At 44.9% G+C, this 18644-nt stretch overlaps 1 protein-coding gene across 5 annotated transcripts in view; it reads right to left on the bottom strand.

Annotated features, from left to right (window-relative positions):
- Positions 1 to 18644, bottom strand: part of Ctnnd2 (catenin delta 2) — a 795501-nt gene that overhangs the window by 108111 nt on the left and 668746 nt on the right. For all 5 annotated transcript variants that reach the window (XM_070042191.1, XM_070042192.1, XM_070042190.1 and 2 more), the window contains 2 exons: positions 15069 to 15254; positions 6625 to 6798 (listed from right to left, as the gene is read on the bottom strand). In XM_070042191.1, coding sequence (XP_069898292.1) covers positions 6625 to 6798; positions 15069 to 15254 — 360 coding nt within the window. The remainder of the gene's footprint in view (positions 1 to 6624; positions 6799 to 15068; positions 15255 to 18644) is intronic.

Below are 18644 nucleotides of genomic sequence, written 5' to 3' on the forward strand. Positions count from 1 at the left end.
TTTGCCTTTTCCTCTCCTTTACTTGGGAGATGGCACCTGGGCATATTTTAGGACACTGGGTGATCATAGAAGATCTGCATTTCTTTTTCTTTCCTGTTTTTCATTTTGCTAGTTTCTGATATTATCCTCTGGTCTACTAATCTTGTTGATTGTGGTTTAATCTACTGTTGAATCCCATATATTGTTTTTTTAAAACATTATACTTTCAACTCTAGATATTTTGTTGTTTTTTAAAATATTTTGTTTCCATAGAACTTTCTGAACATGTAGGAAACAATTATAATAATCTCCTCTTTGATCATTTTAACATCTGTGTCAGTTCTGAGCTGATTTAATACTCATTGTGAATGACTGTTTCCTTTTTATTTGCTTTTGGGCAATTTTCAACTTTATATCAGATATTCTTAATATGAATTTGTTGGGTGCTGGGTATACTTTCATTCTCACAGGCATTTTAAATCTTTGTTTTTAAATGCAGTGAATTTCCTTCAGACTTGAGCCTTACTTTTAAGATGTACCCCTTATAGGACTGACCCCCCCCCCCCGCTTCCTGTCTTTGGGGATCACTGTTCTTCTCTGACTAATGCTGAAGTCTTCCCTGAATCTGTTCCATACATTTCTTTTCTGCATTATGTGTGTGTATGTATGTATATGTGTGCGTGTGTGCATGTATATGTTTGCAGCAAAGGAAGGTAAATGTGGACTTTGTCTCAACATGTTGGCATCTTAACTGGAAGTGGAAATCTCTAGTTCAGTATTTCTACTCCATCCGAGTGGAGTTCTGAAATTCTGTAGACTTCAGAAGTCAAATTACCCAACAGTGATGAAATCAAAGCTATAAAAAAAATAAGACTATAAAATATAGATCTTTTCTACAGTTGATTTGTATGTTTAAGGAGTTTACAGTTCAGCCACAGTCTTGAGTTAGTACTATATTCTGGGTTTTGTGGGAAGAAACTTTCTAAGTCATGTGTACAAGGGCTACACCCTGTGGATGTCTTTCTTGCTACACCTGTTCCTTACCTGGCCTCTCCCAGTGCACTTGGCCTCATAGCCAGGACACACACATTTCTGTGGTCCTCATTTCCTTGGAGTGTACTGTTTCTCAGAGACTGCTGACTGATGCAGTTCTCAGCCCTCCAGGGGAAAGGTGGCGGGGGAGGTGCCCAATGTTTATTCTGGCCCAGTTACTAATTTGTGAGGCATGATGCTTCATGTTCCATTTTCATCATAGTCTTTCAAAACTCTGTTTTTCTGCATTTAAAACTTATGCTTTGTCTCACACCGTTAACAGGGACAAAGCCAATTTGCTTACTCTTAGATGCCAAATTATAATTCTTATTTTTATTTGTTGCATTCTACCAATTTACCCTGGTTTCCTCTTATGTGACATGGTAGCTGCTCAACTGTGCCAAATTCAGTGTCCTTCTCGTGGTCGGTCTCTAAAGCAAGTCTCTGATTTCCCAGTTCTCTTACATTTTTTTATTCAATTGGACTATATAAGCTAGAGATTCTTCTTCCTTCTTTATTACATATTGCTATGTTTGCTCATTAAATATTACTTGATCACTTTGTAGTTATCTTCACCGCATCTTGTTTTTAAAATAAAGAGGCAAACAACCCTCTGAAAATATTCATGTATTAGGGAGAAATTAAATATGAAGGATATCCAAACCATTTGGCCTTACAGCTAGTAGAGGATATTTCTACAGTTCAAATTGTGGATTTTCATGAAGCTCAGGTACACTAGAAACATTCCACAACGGGAGCTGAAGGATTATTCATCCAGATTTTGGAAATCTTCAAACTATTCTATTCAATCGTTTTAATATTCTGCAACACCCACAATCACTGTACTGCACATAAGAAGAATGTAACTGGAATCCATGTTGGTCAGGAGAAACATTCATCACTTTACTTTTGCCACAATGGCATTAGGTTTTTCTGATGCTCATAACCAAGTAATGACTGTTTTAAAGTTTAAAAAGTGTTTAGGGCTATTATGAAGATCTGGTTTTCTAGTCAATTTGTTACAGGAAAAGAGTGTGTATGCTCTCCCCATAAACAGAAGTTATTGTTTCAGAAGATGAGGTCCATAAAAAGCAATCTCCATGCAAAATTCTGTTTTTGTGGGCTCATAAAAAGTTAAGGACTACTAAAGAAATATACTGAATTTCCAGAGTTGCTTTAAAACACATTGTGAGATGCCTAGATTTCAGACAGTAGCATTGTGTGTATGAAAGTCAATGCAACTCTATATCCTCAGTCAGTATTTTAATTATCCCAAATTGTTTCTGTGAAACTGTCTTTTTAAAGTAAGAATTTTTCTACCCAGTTTCTATAAAAGTCATTTTGAATCTTCCTGGAATTGTGATAATTCATCAGCATTTGGTTTGGTGATAATCTCTACTCTTACCTCAGAATCATCTCCCTCCCTTTCTATGTCATGTAGTAAATGAAAAAAAAGTATCTATTTCTACCTCTATATATCTTTGTCATTTTTATATCTCTTCCATCTAACTAACTGATGGTGATTACATGGTTGATTTTGACAAGGATACTCTTGTAGACATGCATCTATTTATCACTATACAGAAATACTCCTTTGCAACCCCCCTTGTGTGCCTGAAGGTCTTCTCTTTTCTCTAGGAGTGCTAGGGAACTAAGACTTGAAAATACCACTGATACCCTAAGAATCAAAATTAGCCATTGCGATAGAAATGGTGCTAAAATACTTTCTATCTTCTAAATTGCTAGTAATAACTTGGCATTCTCTTGGCCACAGACGACCAGCTTTATGCCCGTCACTTACTAGAAGACAGGGAAGAGCCGAGACATTCAATGACCTCTGATAGCTTTACTTTCTTGCAGCCTCATATTTACTCTTTCTAACTCTTTTTCTATTCTCTATTTATGTTTTACCTTCGCTTTCTCTATTCTCACATCTTGGTCATGTCTGCTTATGAGAATTATTCCCTGAATTTTCTAACTTGTGGCCTATAGTCCAATATGGATGGATGTCCACTGGTCATAGTGTTTAGCTGTTGTCTAAAACACAGAACAGCTTCTCTTCTGTACCTCTGACCCTCAGGTCTTCCAAGCTTTTCTGCCTTATTCTCAATAGTCTGTTTCACTGGCAATAGAAAAATGTAGCAAATAAGTGTCCTTGGATATATGGAGAGAGATGTCACCCTGGGGATAACTGGGCCAAACTAATATATGTTTCTGCTGAAACAGCACTATGGCATTGCTGGAAAACATCCAATAACTAGTAGCACATAGCCAAAGTAGGAGAGAACTTAAACATATAAAAATAGCAAAGATCTATCAATTTCTTATTCCAATGACTTAAGTTTACATGCTCAGACATATGCTGAACACTGTTGAACTGACATGGGAAGACAACAGTCTTCTGTAACTCCTATGAATTTTACTTATTGCTCTCTGAATCACAGAGCCAAATAAAGGGTTATAGAATGCGTCTATCTGAGGATGCTCTGGCCCACAATATGAGCTAGGAAATCCTGAACAACTGAAAGACGTTTATAAGCAAAGAAGACTGTCATCTGCAGGAAAGACATGTGAACAGATACTGTTTGAATTAAACATGACCATTTTTGCTTAGCCAAGCACAGACCCGGCAGCAGGGTGTGAAGAGAGGTAGGGAGTAGCTTTGGCCCTTGGGGCTTACCAATCAGATGTGCTTCTCAAGGACAGCCAGTAGCTCAGCAGGAAGAAGGAATGGATGACTGGTGACATCATCTTGAATGTGGCATTTAAATAGAGTGCAATTCTCTTTTGTAACAAGTCTTATTCCTCTGCTTGCCTTGGTGATTTTCTCTTTATTATTAGTTCTGAGCACTTTGTAGTGATATCCTTTGTTCTGTCTCTTCTTGTCTGTTGTGTTGGTCTGGCCTTCCTCCAACTGCTTCTATCTTATAAACTGATGGTTTTCATTAAACGTGGAGAAACGCTCACCGTTATTACTTTACGTATTTTCTTTCCGTTCTCTCTGGTGGATCCGCACTACATTATATCACATGTAATGCTTGCACAGACAAGCTCTACATTTCTTCTTCTTTCTTCCCTGTATTTCACTCTTCTTGCTGTCTTCAAGTTCACTGATATTTTTCTTTTCTTTTCTTTACGGCAGTATTGGCTTTTGAATTTAGGCTCCTGTGCTTGTTAGACAGGTACTCTACAAGGTAAGCCACACTCCCCGTTTTTGTCTTAGTTGTTTTTCAGAAAGGATATTGTGGTTGTGCCTAGGGTTGCCTCAAACTGGGGATCCTACTACCTATGCTCCCCATGTAGCTAGGATTATAGATGTGAAAGAAACACCCAGCTTGTTGGTTCAGATGATCTCACTAACTTTTTGGCAAGGCTGACCTCAAACAGTGATCTTGCTGATCTCTGCTTTCTGAGTAGCTGGTGTTATAGGTATTACTCACTGTGCATAGCTCTATGAATTACTTTTTCACAGTATTTAATGTGCTTTTAATCCCATCCCCTGTAGTTTTTGCTTGAGACACTATATTTATGACTCCAGAAGTTTCACTTGAGCCTTCCACATATTTTTCCTTTCTTCTTTTTCTAGTACAGAGAGAATATGTAAAAGTTGAAATCCTACATTCATAATTGTCTATAATCCAAATATGTTTTACCATATTGCCATAGTAAGGACCTAAGATAACAGGTAAAATAGGAACACCCTATATTAAGATGTCATACTTTATTGTGTCCTTAATGGTGTCTAGATCTTTGTGCCTCTGTTCAAATCCAGTCAGGTAGGGCAGTGAGGTGAGGGGGCTGGCTGGAGATTTGCAGTACAGGAATACCTCCGGACACACCGGTGACACTCCTTGGGGTTTGATATCTTACTTCTGCATTTGCATTCAGCATTGAGATGGATCTGTGTTCAGGTGCGTGAGGCAGCTGTGATCTTCTATTTAAGGATGAGGCACCTCAGACACAGGAGGTGCTGTAATTTGCTCAGGTTCCCATGTGCAGAAAGGCGGGGGCCTAGGATTGGGGCCTCTCAAAGCTTTCAAGAGTGGGCTAAAATTCTTAAACTTTTTAAAATATTTTTTTTTTGGGTCAGGTCGTGGGGCCTGAACTCTGGCCCTGGGTTCTGTCCCTCAGCTCTTCAGCTCAAGGCTAGAGCTCTACCACTTGAGCCACAGAACCACTTCCGGCTTTTTTCTTTTTGCTTATGTGGTGCTAAGGAATCGAACCCAGGGCCTCATGCATGCAAGGCAAGCGCTCTACCTCTGAGCCACCTTCCCAGCTCTTAAACTTTTCTATGTCCTTCTAAACTTAAAAAAATTGTATTATAAAAAGGGTTTTCAGATCAGTTATCAGTTCCTTTCTAATTATATAAAATGACTCCAACTTTCTGCTTGGTGGAACTTGCTTTAGAAACTTTTCTCCATCCATTTCTGATTGAAAGTGAGGCATTATTACTTCCTGCCCAGCCCTACCTCAAATCTTTAAGTGGAAACATTGGTCAGGGAACAAAAGGGAGAATTGTGTCCATTCCTAAGACTCTGAAGAGAAAACATGTGAGCCTGAGTCACCTCACCTGGACGTCCCAGCTGAGGAAGAAGGGAATGCCGAAGGTCAGACTGTGGCAATGGGGAGGAGGAGGGAGGGTGGGGGAGTCACAGGAAGGCAGACACCATGAGGTATAAGCAAAGATGAGGGAACAGTTGCTTAGGAGGGTGTGTACACCTCGATGGTTCTGACCTGGAAATTATCTGTAGCCATGTGTCAGTGTTCAGATCATTTTGAAGAGAAAGAAACTCAAAGAAAAGATTGATTGATGACTATCCCAAATACCAGGCTTGGTTTTCAATAAATGATGATAACAGAAAAAAAAGAAAAAAAAACCCACTTCCTTGATTTTTCTCTGTCATTCTCCCCACCTATCTTCATTCTGCACATATTTATGGAACAAGTTACATGAGCACGTGTTACTATTAGCAACCAAAGTAATTCCTTCCTAAGGCAAACCCCTGTCTACCTCCTATGAAGGTCACGATGGTTTTTGTTGAGAATCAGCAGGAACAGTGTCAGTTTATAAGGACTTGGAGGGGAAGGGCCTGCTAATCTCCTAATGGCCACATCTACACTTCAGTATTACTCCCCCTCCTACCATAGCAATAGAACTTCCCTGTCAGTCTATACTACAATTTAAAAATTCACAGGTATCTTTTCTTTAGGAACTGATGCAACATTTTATGCATTTATGTACGTTTTTAGACAAGGTGTCTGGGGATTAGATCCCATCATGATCCGAGACAGTGCTGTGAAAACACCATGTCACTCCTTCCTGGAAAGCTTCGTAGCTCAGCTGTATGCAAGGAGGGGAGCCTCTTACAGCACTTTCTAGGACTGTACTCGCCTCTCGTGTTGCAGTGGTCTTCTAGAATCCTTGAGCCATTAAGAAGAAATTAGTTTTAAACCAACATCTTTCCAAGTCCAATAGCTCAATATATTTTTTCATCTCTAACATCCTAAAAAACAAACTTTCTTAAATTGTATTTCTCAAAACTACACTTGTATTGTTTTCCTAAATACTTGCTCATAATTCCAGATTGTTTTATGATAATGAACTAGCCATACCTTCCAGCTCCCCGCAGCCAGGTTCTGCAGGGCGCCTGCCGCCCCTTCCAGCGTGTCTGGATTTGAGCACTCAGAGAGCAGTGTGAGGTAGGGTTTGACTATGGATGGGTGCCACAGCATCTGGATCCCCTTGGGAGGTTCCGCACAGTCGGGAAGAGGTCCTACTCCATCCCACTGGTGGAAGAGAAACGAGACAGTCAACATCTGTAACATCTGCAACATCTGCATGATTCTTGATGCTACCTTTTATCATCGTCACCAACAAAGAACAAAAGCCAGGGTCATAACACTTGGTGTAGGGGACCCAGAAAATGGGAGAACCATTTCTGTCATCATGAGATGGAAGTTGGAGGAAGCTGGGATATATGCAGAAGGGGCTGTAGCTGGTAACAGAGGGGACAGGCTTTTTGAGAACAAGTCTAACACAACTGCTCTAAGGAGGGCGGAACAGAGCTGGGTACATTTTGACTGAGCACAGTGGAAGACGACTATATGTTTCATAGCTCTTACATCAGCTGTTGTATATCAGTATGAATATCCAATGCTTTCACTTCTTATGCATAATCATGATAACATATGAACAACTATGATACCTCCCTATATAACTGGTAAAAATATACCTTTATTTGCTTTTGGGTACCATCACTGCCTCTAACAAACAAATAACAAAATGAATGAAAGGGAAAAGATCATATGGTTTATGATATGTACTGATATGAGCTACATGCAACTGTAGCTCTTATACAATCTTGATAGTTTGCCTTGAATTAAATATTATGAATAACAGGACAATGTGTAGTTAAAATTAATTGTACAGAATTTTTATAGCTCATATTCACAAAGGAATATGAATCCACTATTAAAAACAGTAGTTATGAAGTCTTTATACCAGCTTGGACAAATGATAACAATAAAAGTTAAATGAACAAAGATGCAAAGCATCATGGGATTTGTGCAGTATCCCAAGTAAAGTGTATCATAAAACCTCTAATTATTATAACATGCATTAATAAAATGCTCGTGTTTCATTTTCTTTTCTACATTTTAAACCTTATTCTGACTCTAAAAATCATTAAAATTGAAATAATGATTCTAATCTTTGTTGCAAATAGCTTCTATATTTATTTAATACAAGAAAAAAAAGAAGCTGGGTACTGGTGGCTCACTTGTAATCCTAGCTATTCAGGAGGCTGAGATCTGAAGATCCTGATAACGTTAGCTCAGGCAGGAAAGTCAATGAGAATCTCGTCTCCAATTAACCACTAAAAAACTAGAAGTAGAGATGTGGCCCACGTCATAAAGTACTGGTCTTGAGCAAAAGAGCTGAGGGACAATGCCCAGGTGCAGAGATCAAGCTCTAGGACTGGCATAAAAACAACAACAACAAAAACCAAACAAAACCTAGAACTGTTGCTAGAGATTCCAATGAAGTTTTTGCTGTCACAATTTCAATATTGATTTTCCAGAAAAAAAATTAAAATCTCATGTCTTCCTTCTTCTCCATTATGATAAGCTTAGTTTTAGTTAGGGCTCTAAAGGTTAGAGATGAATGATAACCTATGGATGGCTGCTGGACTTCTGTTAAGAATCATTTTCAGTTCGTCACTGGATCGCAGTTGTGTGTGTGTGTGTGTGTGTGTGTGTGTGTGTGTGTGTGTGTGTGTGTGTGTGTGTGTGTGTGTGTGTGTGTGTGTGTGTGTGTGTGTGTGTGTGTGTGTGTCCGTCCTGAGGCTTGAACTCAGGTCCTATACACTATCCCTCAGCTTTTTTTCCTCAAGGCTAGCATTCTATCACTTGAGCTATAGCTTTACTTCAGCTTTTTGCTGCTTAGTTGCAGGCTGGCTTCAAACTTAGTCTTCAGATATCAGCCTCCTGAGTAGCTAGGTTTATAAGTGTGAGCACCAGCACGCAGTTGGACTGTATAACACTTTTAAGAAGAATGGTCAGAGCATGGAGCTTGATTTTTTTTTTTTTTTGGTAAAAATACCATACAGAGGAGTTACAATTACATGGGCAAGGTAACGAGTACATTTCATATCAAGCATTGATGGCTCCTCCTTTGTTTCCCCTTCCCATCTCCTCTCTCCCTGCTTGCCCCCGGCCAAAGTTGTAAAGTTCATTTTTCAACATAACATCTTGTACATCTCATTGTTGCAATGGGTCCACCTGTATCCCTATTTAAACAATGTTTTTTCCTTTCCCTCCACAAATTATACCAACCTCAAATACAGTGAAAACGTGGGTTATACCATGGGGGAGGGACATAAAATGACTCTTCTTTCTTGCGATTGTTTCATTTTTGTTTTAAAAAATTTATTTTGTGCTTGTTATCTTTCAGTAGTTGTACCAAAAGGTTTCACTCCAGTATGTCAGTTTGTGAGTGCAATGCGTGGGGATACATGCCATCCCTTCCTCACTCTCTCATCTCTCCCAACCCCCCTTCTTCCCAGTTCACCAGGTTCCATTTTCACATACGTATGTTGAATATTATCACTGCATTCTCACACCTCCCTCCTCCATTTGCCTGCCCCCCCCTCCCTTGCCCCACACTTGATCTCACCCCATACAACATACATTCCAGCTTCCTGGTATTCATTATGTTAAACTCATAGTTGTTTAAAGGAGTTACACCATTGGAATCCTTCCCTGAATATGTTTGCAGATTTATTCACAAGACGCTGTGTATGTTTATATATACATATATATATATATATATATATATATATATATATATATATATATATAATTTAGATGTAACTTCCACATATGAGAGAAAATGTGTCCTTTGTCTCTGAGCCTGACTTTAGGCAGGTGCTCAACCACTTGTGCCTTGCCCCTAGCCAGAAGTTCTTGTTCTTTTAACTAGAGCTGTTTCTTAATCATTCAGCGATGTTTCTGCGTCAGTAAAAGGCTTACCCATGAAACAAGCACATCTTATTTAAACATTCTGAAAAGCATGGAATGAGAGTCAGCGCTGCTATACTGCTTGGCAATGGCTTTGCAGTGATGGGAGGCCGCACTAGGGAAGAGCACCTTCTGATCAGGCAGGAGTCATATCGGCTCTGAAAGGAAAGGTGCCTACGGTAGCGACTATATCAATTTGTTGTTTTTTTCACTTTCTACTTTGTCATCTCCTTAAGCATGTTAAGCTATCATTTTCATACAAAGATCTAATAATATCCAAAAAATCAGAAGGCGAAATTTCAGCTCAACCTGGCCGAGACTGTCTCCTCCTGGAGGAGTTGGGCAGATGGCAGCAGGTACGCAGAAGCGACATTTCCTGATCGTCATACACTGCGACAGCATGAGTGGGCAGGAGGGAAACTCAGCTACCTTCTCTCTTGCTGGCTTTCATTTTACTCTTTCTTTAATTTCTTCACTATAAAGCAAGATACATGATTAAATCGGTCGATAATTTCCTTCTGCTCTGACAGATCTATGTAACTCTGAAATACTTTTTATTAGAATTTTTTTTGAAAAAACAACTACAGAGAGAACCTGGAGGAAATAAAAGGAGAACTGATGTGGAAGATAGATCTCCTTTGACGACAGCGAATGATGGGCTCAAAGGGGACTTTTGCTCCTCAGAACATGGATGGCAACCCGGAACCTGCACACTGCAGAACTATTTCAAAGTCAGACAATGTAGCTGACCTTTATCTCGGGACTTTATCCAAACTTTTATCGGGGAATTATCCATTAAAAAGAAGGTTTCTCCCACAAAATGATTTGAAATATTCTTTAAGGGTGATGTTAATATACTTGAAACTGTTATTAACCAATATCAATAAGACCATGGAGCAAAGTACGGCTAGGACTAGACTAAAGTAGGAGAACTCTTCTTTACATGCTCATTTCTTGTATAGATGAAGAGCCACGAGAAACTGTGTGATATGTAAGTTTTATCAAAACTTACTTATTCCACATCTATAAATTAAATATAGGATCCTTCTACCCTAATGTCTTTATAAAACTAGAACATAGGAAAGCAACAGCTAAATTGTTTTTTTTTAGGAAAAAAGGCATCCCAAGGTGGCTTTGAAGTTGTGATCCCTCTGCTTAGCTTAACACATCTCCAGTGAGAGATTTGGGAAAGCCTTGTCTGGTAGTCCAAGACAGAGAACAATGGTGTTAATACCAAGTGATGAAAGGGGTGGTGCTGATCAAGATGCACTGTACCCAGAAACAATATGTTGAGTTGAAACCCCTTCGTACAACCACTTAGAGATAATAATACTAAAAATAAAGAGTTTTAAGTCTGTGAAGTCACTTAAAGAGCAGCAATGTCAGGTACCATTGGAGGTGGGGAAGGAAATAGGAGAAGGATCTCATGCTGCTCTTCCTCAGTCTGTGCAATTTCATGCTTCCAGGACATGAAATATCATGTCATGAATCAAGCACCTATCATATGGAGGGGCAACGGCAGGGTGAGCTGAGGCTGGAACCAGCCGGGGGAGTGAGTGGCAGCTGAAGGAAGCAGATGGCTAGACAGGAAATGGTAAGAAGCAGCCAAAGAAAAAAGTGTGCTTATTAATAAGGAAAACTATATTTGGAAAAAAAACCCACATCTGTGATGTTAGGAAATGAAAACTTATGACTATCAATAGCATTGTGAAGGGCAGATTCATAAAGTGATTATTAAAAAAAAAAAATCAAATCCATGTACGTAGTTTTCACTAGCAAGGGTGATACAGATAAATAATGGTTTATGTAGCCAAAGCTTTAAAACATTAACTTGGTCTACATACTTCACTTTGAAGAAAATGTTCTTAAGCAGATCTGATGAAGGAAGGAGGTGAGTCTGACTATACAGATGTGTACTACAGTCTAGGTTAGTAACAAAAAGGGAGGGGAAGAACAAGGAAATTTTCTTTAAAAAGAGTTCTGGGTCACTGCGACAAGCCTGGCCCTAAAATGGGCATATTCCAGCCACTGGGCTATTCTCTTGCCTGCCAAGAAGAAAATCATGTTGTACAAGTGATAAAGTGCCACAGGCCTATCGACTTTCTCCATACCTGCTTCTGCTTTAGACGTGAGCCAAGCAGGCAGGGGTGTAGGTAAGAAGGGGCTGCACTGTTTGGATAGAAGGCACAGTGGAATGAATTTCAGTGATGAGGTAATTCAGAGACAGAAGACTCCTGATGTACTCCCTTAACAAACCTGACACCTCTTCTTTGGCAGTACTACACTTGCTAGGCAAGCCTTCTACCACCTGAGCCATCCTCTCTAGCCTTTTTATTTTTCAGATAGAGTGTCATTTTTGCTTAGGGCTTCCCTCAGACCTACATTCTCCTACCTCTACCTCCTGTGTAGCTACTAGCTGGGATTTACAGATGTGTGCCACCACTCCTGGCTTCCCTTCCCCACCATCCCCCCCCCCCCCTTTATCTAGATCATAGAAATCCTGACTGTCCCAGGAAAGGCTATAGCTATTCTTTGCAGACTCCCTTGCAGCTCAGATGCTACTAGGAGCCAGCGAAGTCTGCCTGGATATGATGGGTGCATATATTGGGTGGAGCTCTAACCAGAAGGTCTTCTTCTTTCCCTCATTTTTTACCACAGAACTGGAATGTGAAGAGCCACCTAGGAGGAGAAGGGCAGCATCTTTAAGAGAAAGCACCAGTCATGCAATAGCTCACACTTGTAATCCTACCTACTCAGGGGGCTGAGATCTTAGAATCCCAGTTTAAGGTCACATCTTCAATTAGCCACCAGAAAGTTGGAAGTAGAAGTATGCCTCAAGACGTAGAGCACCAGTCTTGAGTGAAAGCTCAGGAGCAGCACCATGAAGGCACCACTGACACAGCATCAGCATCATAACGTACGGAGTGAACCTATTTCTATGGATGTGGAGCAAATTTCTGCATCAGAAGGAAACATACTCTTACTAAAAGACTGTGCAAATTCAGCCAATGGAGTCTGTTCTCTGAATTGTTAAATGATTATAAACATATACTGAAACGATCTGAAAGGTTACCAATTGTGTCAACTTTCTACACAAAGGGAACAGTGAAGAATATATATTATCTTCTTGTAGCTCACTATTTTATGCATGAATTATTTACAAATTGAGTCATCCCTGGCTATCTTTAGGGTATGGGTTCCAGGACCCCAGTTGATGCCAAAATCCATATAAGGTCAAAGTCCCTCATAAAAAATCGTTTGGTATTTGCATATACATCATCTCTAAATCTCTTTAAATCGGACTGTTTTGGTAAATCCTGTGTAAACAGCTGTCCTACTCCATCACAGGAAATGGCGATGAGGAAAGCGTCTACAATGCCTAGTGTGGAATAGTGCATTCTTAAGTGTGACAAGTGTGAAAGGAGAAAAACAGGCACTGGATGCAAAACTGGAGGCTGGGAAGCACCTTGGGCGGCGCCAGCGCCCAGCGCGGGGCCGGGACCACAGCTGGGATTGGCTCCCGGGGTGCGGGGGCCGCAGGAGGCCGCAGGAGGCCCCAGGAGGCCGCAGGAGGCCGCGGGGCCGGCAGGTGCGGATGTGGAGAGAGGCTGCGCACGCAGACACTCCCACCAGGCCCTTCCCCACGCGGCTTGCCCTCCCTTGTCGCGGCAGGCGCACCTGGGCAGCACAGGCCCGAGCCCACCGTGCCGACCCGACCTTGGTGCCTGGGCGCCAGCCCCGCCCTATCGACGCGCGGCCATCCGGCCTGGGCCGCACAGCCCTGGTCGGCAGGAGGTCCCCGGGGAAGGAAAGTCCCGGGGTCCGGGAGGCGGGAACTTCAGTGAGGGGAGGTGGACACGTGACCGCGGTGTGAGGGGGGGGGAGTGTACACGTGACCGCGGTGTGGTGTGAGGGGAGATCTCAGACACGTGACTACGGTGTGAGGGGACGAGGGCACGTGACCGTGGTATATGTGTGTGGGGTTGAGGTGAGCACGTGACCGCGCTGTGGGGGGTGGAGGAGTGTACACGTGACCGCGGTATATGTGTGGGGGGGGTGAGGTGAGGCAAGTGTACACATGACCGCGGGGTGGCGGTGGGGTGTGAGGTGAGCACGTGACCGCGCTGGGGGGGAGGTGGACACCTGCCCGCGGTGAAGTAGGCACATGGACGCAACTGCGCTCGTGTGCGCACGCGCGATGGCTGGCGGGTCTCGTGGCCGCAGGCGGCGCCCCCTTCCCGTCTCCCCAGGGCGGGTCAGGTGGAGACCCGGCCGCACCCGCTGCCCGCGGGCTCTGCATTGACGCACAGAGCTGCTGACCCCCTAAAGCCGTCCAGTGGCGCTCCCCGCTTCTCCACAGCACCCGGATTACCCCACCATCCCCGCAGTGCTCCCCGCCGCCCCGTCCTTGCTCCCCACTCCTCCCCGCCACCCCTGAGTGCTCCCCGCCGCCCCGTGCTCCCCTCAGTGCTCCCCGCCGCCCCGTGCTCCCCTCAGTGCTCCCTGCCGCCTCAGTGCTCCCCTCAATGCTCCCTGCCGCCTCAATGCTCCCTGCCGCCCCGTGCTCCCCTCAGTGCTCCCTGCGCTCCCCTTAGTGCTCCCTGCCGCCTCAGTGCTCCCCGCCGCCCCGTGCTCCCCTTAGTGCTCCCTGCCGCCTCAGTGCCCCCGCCGCCCCATCCTTGCTCCCCGCCACCCCTCAGTGCTCCCGCCGCCCCCATCAATGCTCCCCGCAGTGCTCCCGCTGCCCCCGCAGTGCTCCCGCCGCCCCCGCAGTGCTCCCCGCAGTGCTCCCCGCAGTGCTCCCGCTGCCCCCGCAGTGCTCCCGCCGCCCCCGCAGTGCTCCCCGCAGTGCTCCCCGCAGTGCTCCCGCTGCCCCCGCAGTGCTCCCCGTCGTCCCCACGTTTAGGGACAAGAGCAAGACTGCAGAGCCGAATGCAGGGACACCGGCGGCCCCCACGCGGGACTCCCTGCCCTCTTCCGTGCCTCCCGCACGGCCGCGGCCCGGCCTGACCAGGCCCTCACACACTGGAGTCCACGCAGGACGCCGGCCCGGCCGCGCCTCCTAGAGCACGCCGGGCCTCGCGTGGCTTCTGCCTTGATTTGCCACTTCCTACCTTGGCTCAGCGGCCACACACGGCAGAGACCAGTTACCTTCCACCCGCTCAGCCACGCAACCCCCGCGAGAGAACTGCACGGGCGCGCTCGGCTCTCTGTGCCCCCCAGCACGCAGGCGCGATCACGCACTCACCACGCTCCCCTGCACGCAGGTGGTCCATAGGCTCACAGCACCTCGGCACACAGGCGCATGTGCGGCCTCACCGCGCCCCCTGCACGCAGGCGCAGGCGCGGCCTCACCGGGCCCCCTGCACGCAGGCGCAGGCGGGGCCTCACCGGGCCCCCTGCACGCAGGCGCAGGTGGGGCCTCACCGCGCCCTCTGCACACAGGCGCATGCGCAGCCTCACCGCGCCTTCTGCACCCAGGTGCGTCTCACCAGCGGAGGGGGGGAGGGCAATCGCATGCAGGTGAGCGCCCGCATCACCTGATCCTGGGACTTCTTCTTCTTCTTCTTCTTGCCCCAGCAGCCGGAGCTCTCGGCGTCCTTGCCGTTGGCCTCGCCGCAGAGCAGCCCATCCAGCTCATCCGTACCCATGTGCTGTCCCTGAGACGTCTCTGCCGCCAGCCGGTAGGAGAGGTTCCTTAAGATGCACACACAGTTTTCAACGGTCTGCAGGACCCCGAGACAAAATGGGAGACAGGAGGGGAATGAGCACACGCTGCACGGGGCGCGCCCGTCCGGGAAAGGCCTTCACCCCCGCGCGCTGGGCCTCTACAGCGGGCTGTAGAACGAGGTTCCCACTTAGCACGGCTACTTACGTGTCCAGTGCTTCTCGACCGCACCCGCCCTTTCTACCATTCTCCCCACCTTCCTCCCTTTCCTCCACCAGTCCAATCGTTTGTCACACTTCGTGTTTACACATTTCAGCCTCCTGATACTCACTGTTCCACCCTGTCTGTTAATTGTACAAAGGATGTCAGTGTTGCACAAACTATCCTCGAGTCAGCTTGGTCATGCATAAATCCGTGACCACTGTGTTTTGGGTCCAAGAGCCACATTGGGAAGAATCTAGAGAAGTTTTAAGGTCTTCCGGTTGGGTCTCTCAGCTAAGAAATGAATCATCATCACATCTATAAACATTGGCTATTATGGACTGAAATTCATATGTGAGGAGAAAGGCAAGTTCCAAAACTCATCTGTTTGTAGGAGCACAGATAATGGATTTCAGTTAGTGTCGGCAGTGACACCAACATGCACTGTTTGCCTAGCCCGGGTATCAAAAGGAGCAACAGGTGCAAAGCAGGGTTGTCCTGGACAAAGGAGGCACTGTAGAGTACTTGATTTTTTTTCAAGATGGCTTCCATCCTGATTTTCCTAGCAAAGGGTTAAGCAGAGATAAGGGTTCATGTGGAGGTGGACATCCGTGGAACCCTATCCTATCAATATTTCTTATATGGTTTTGGCAATGTACTTATCTCCACAACTCAGTATCTCCTAATATGATCACAACAGGAGCCCATAGTTGGCTGCAGCATGGATCAGTTGAGCTAATGTAGTACCTGGAAGGTAGAATAACACCTCCACATAGAGTAAGTGTCCCCACCTTCAGTACTTGCCCTATGAGTGAGTTAAATTCTGCCGACAAAGTGGAGATTAAGGCTGCAGTTGGAAATAAGGTTGATTATTGGCTGAATGTCTTGAGTGGAGATTATCTGGATTATCCATGCAGCCCATGAAATCACAAAAACCCTGTAAGTGAAAAAGGGAAGCAGAAGTGCCAAGTTCGGAGGGTGTGACAAGGGAAGCATGTAACTTTGAAGATGTAGAAGTGGCTACAAGCCAAGGGACGTGGCAGCCTTCAGGACTTGGGACAGAGAAGGAAATGAATTCTCTCCAGAAGTCCTGATGACACTTGGATTTTAACCTAATGAGACCAATTTCAGATTCCTGATCTCTACATTTGTAGGCTAATATGTGCATGAGGTTTTTTTTTTTTAAGTCACCAAATTTGTGTCATTTGTTCCAGCAGCAATAGGATATGAATACAGCATGTAAGCATTATAAAAGAGTGCCTGGGGCACAGCAAACACTACCCAGTCATTAACAAGGCTGGGAACCCGCCCAGTCTGGAGATCTGGGCATGAGATGCACTGTGGTTGCCTTGGCTTGGGTTTGAGTTCCAGCTCTGCTGTTGAGTGAGCTATGTACTTCATCTCTCTGTGCTTCTGTGTCCTCATTTGGGAACTGGAGGTGAAGAGAAAGCACTGGCTTCACAGGACTACCACGAGGGTTACGAGAGTTTACAGGCACAGTTCCTGCTAAATGGTGCCTGTTCAGAAAGTGTCTGCTGCTGTTATGGGAAGTGGAGTGTGGAATTCTGGAAACACGCCTTCCGGTAACTTCCCCCAGTGAGATGGGGGCTTGGTAAACTGCAGACAGCAAGCCAAAGCCAATGTATAGCTTGTAGTATGTAATGTGTTCTTGGTGAACGTGTGCCCCTTGTGTGTACGATCATCTCTGACATAGGTCTGCCAGCACTGACACAATGGGAGGGCTAGGACAGAAGCCACCCCTCTGTGCAGATCCAAGCACTTAGCCTCTGACCTGCAGAAAAGTTGTCTGCCCTTTCCACCTTCAGTAACCAGGGGAACAAGGAGACCAGATAATTTTATAAAGAGGCAAACCAATGAGAGGAAAAACTACTTAACAGAGCTAAGTTTTACTATGCCAATTTGACCACCACCATAGTTTTAATTTTTCTATGTGGCTACCACCACCGGAGGCAGATGACCCCATTGCACCTCACAGAGGCAGGAAAAAGGAGCCCCAGTCCAGGGTCAGGGCAGACACCAGGCTACCCAAATCCTGCATCTGGAAAAAGGCAGTCGCAGCCTGTGCCCTTTATCTCACGGAGGAGGAGAGGGATGGAAGTTGTGAAAAATCAACCAGGAAAACCAATTCTCAGGATCTATCTCCAGAGCCTTTGCCATTCTAGACCTTTCTTGTTGGCTTTTCAAGGTTTCAGGGCTGCTAATCCCATAGGCTTTGAGTCAACTTGATTTTCTATTTCAAGCTTCAAAAAGGGAACCCGGCATGAAAGCAGGTAAACACGGGCAGACGCATGAAAGACAGAAAAGTCTCTCATTGAAAGGAAAATGTTATGGCACAAGTCAGAACGATTTTCAAATCAGCTCAAACTGATTTTTCTTACATCAAAGACCTGGGAGAATAAACTTCTTTCTCATCCTGCTGTTCATCCTCCTGGGGGCTTTGCCGTTCCTCTGTTTAACAGATGACTACTGGGGAGTAAATCTGCAGTTTTGAGAAATGCTTTATAATCTCCCTGTGTCTGAGAGATGATCTGGGAAGAAGGTGGGAGGGGAGAGAGAAGAGAGAGGAGCAAGAAGAGAGAGAGGGGAAGGGAGGGAGAGAGGGAGAAAAAAGGAAGAGGGGAAGAGAGAGGAAGAGAAGAGAGGAGGAGAGGGAAAAAGGACAGGGAGAAAGAAAGTGTGTGTGTGGGGAGAGACAGAAAGAGAGAGAGAGACAGAGAGAGAGAGAGACAGAGAGAGAGAGAGACAGAGAGAGAGAGAGACTAGGACTGGGTGGGAGGGGAGAGAGGCCTTGGGATCAAACTCATATCTCTCATTAAGCTTCCTGGAGTGTTACAGTCTGGCTTGGTTTATGTAAGGTACTAGTTCAAGTGCTTTTCTCTCAAGGAATGGAGGAGAGGAAAAGAAAAAAAATAGACCAGGACACCAGCAGAAGGCAAGTGGCAGCCGGTGGCTTTGCTGGTAACACCCACTGCTGTCAACAACACTCTCAGCCATTCTTCTTGGTCACCAGGGTCATTTGGAGTCCTTCTTTTCTATTAGAAAGGGCCAATTCGGAAGTCATCTACAGAGTCTCTACCATATGTTACCCATTCAACACACTGTGCCAATTATAGCAGCAGAGCGGCAAGCCTGTGCGGAATCCAGACTCTTTTATTCATTAACTTCTCTAGCCTTAAGGAGCGTATGTTCGCGTGTTCCCTCCCCGTTCTGCCGTTGTTGTGAGAGC

The sequence above is a fragment of the Dipodomys merriami genome, unplaced genomic scaffold, assembly GCF_024711535.1.
Source record: "Dipodomys merriami isolate MVZ:Mamm:240054 unplaced genomic scaffold, mDipMer1.0.p SCAF_32, whole genome shotgun sequence".
NCBI lineage: Eukaryota > Metazoa > Chordata > Mammalia > Rodentia > Heteromyidae > Dipodomys > Dipodomys merriami.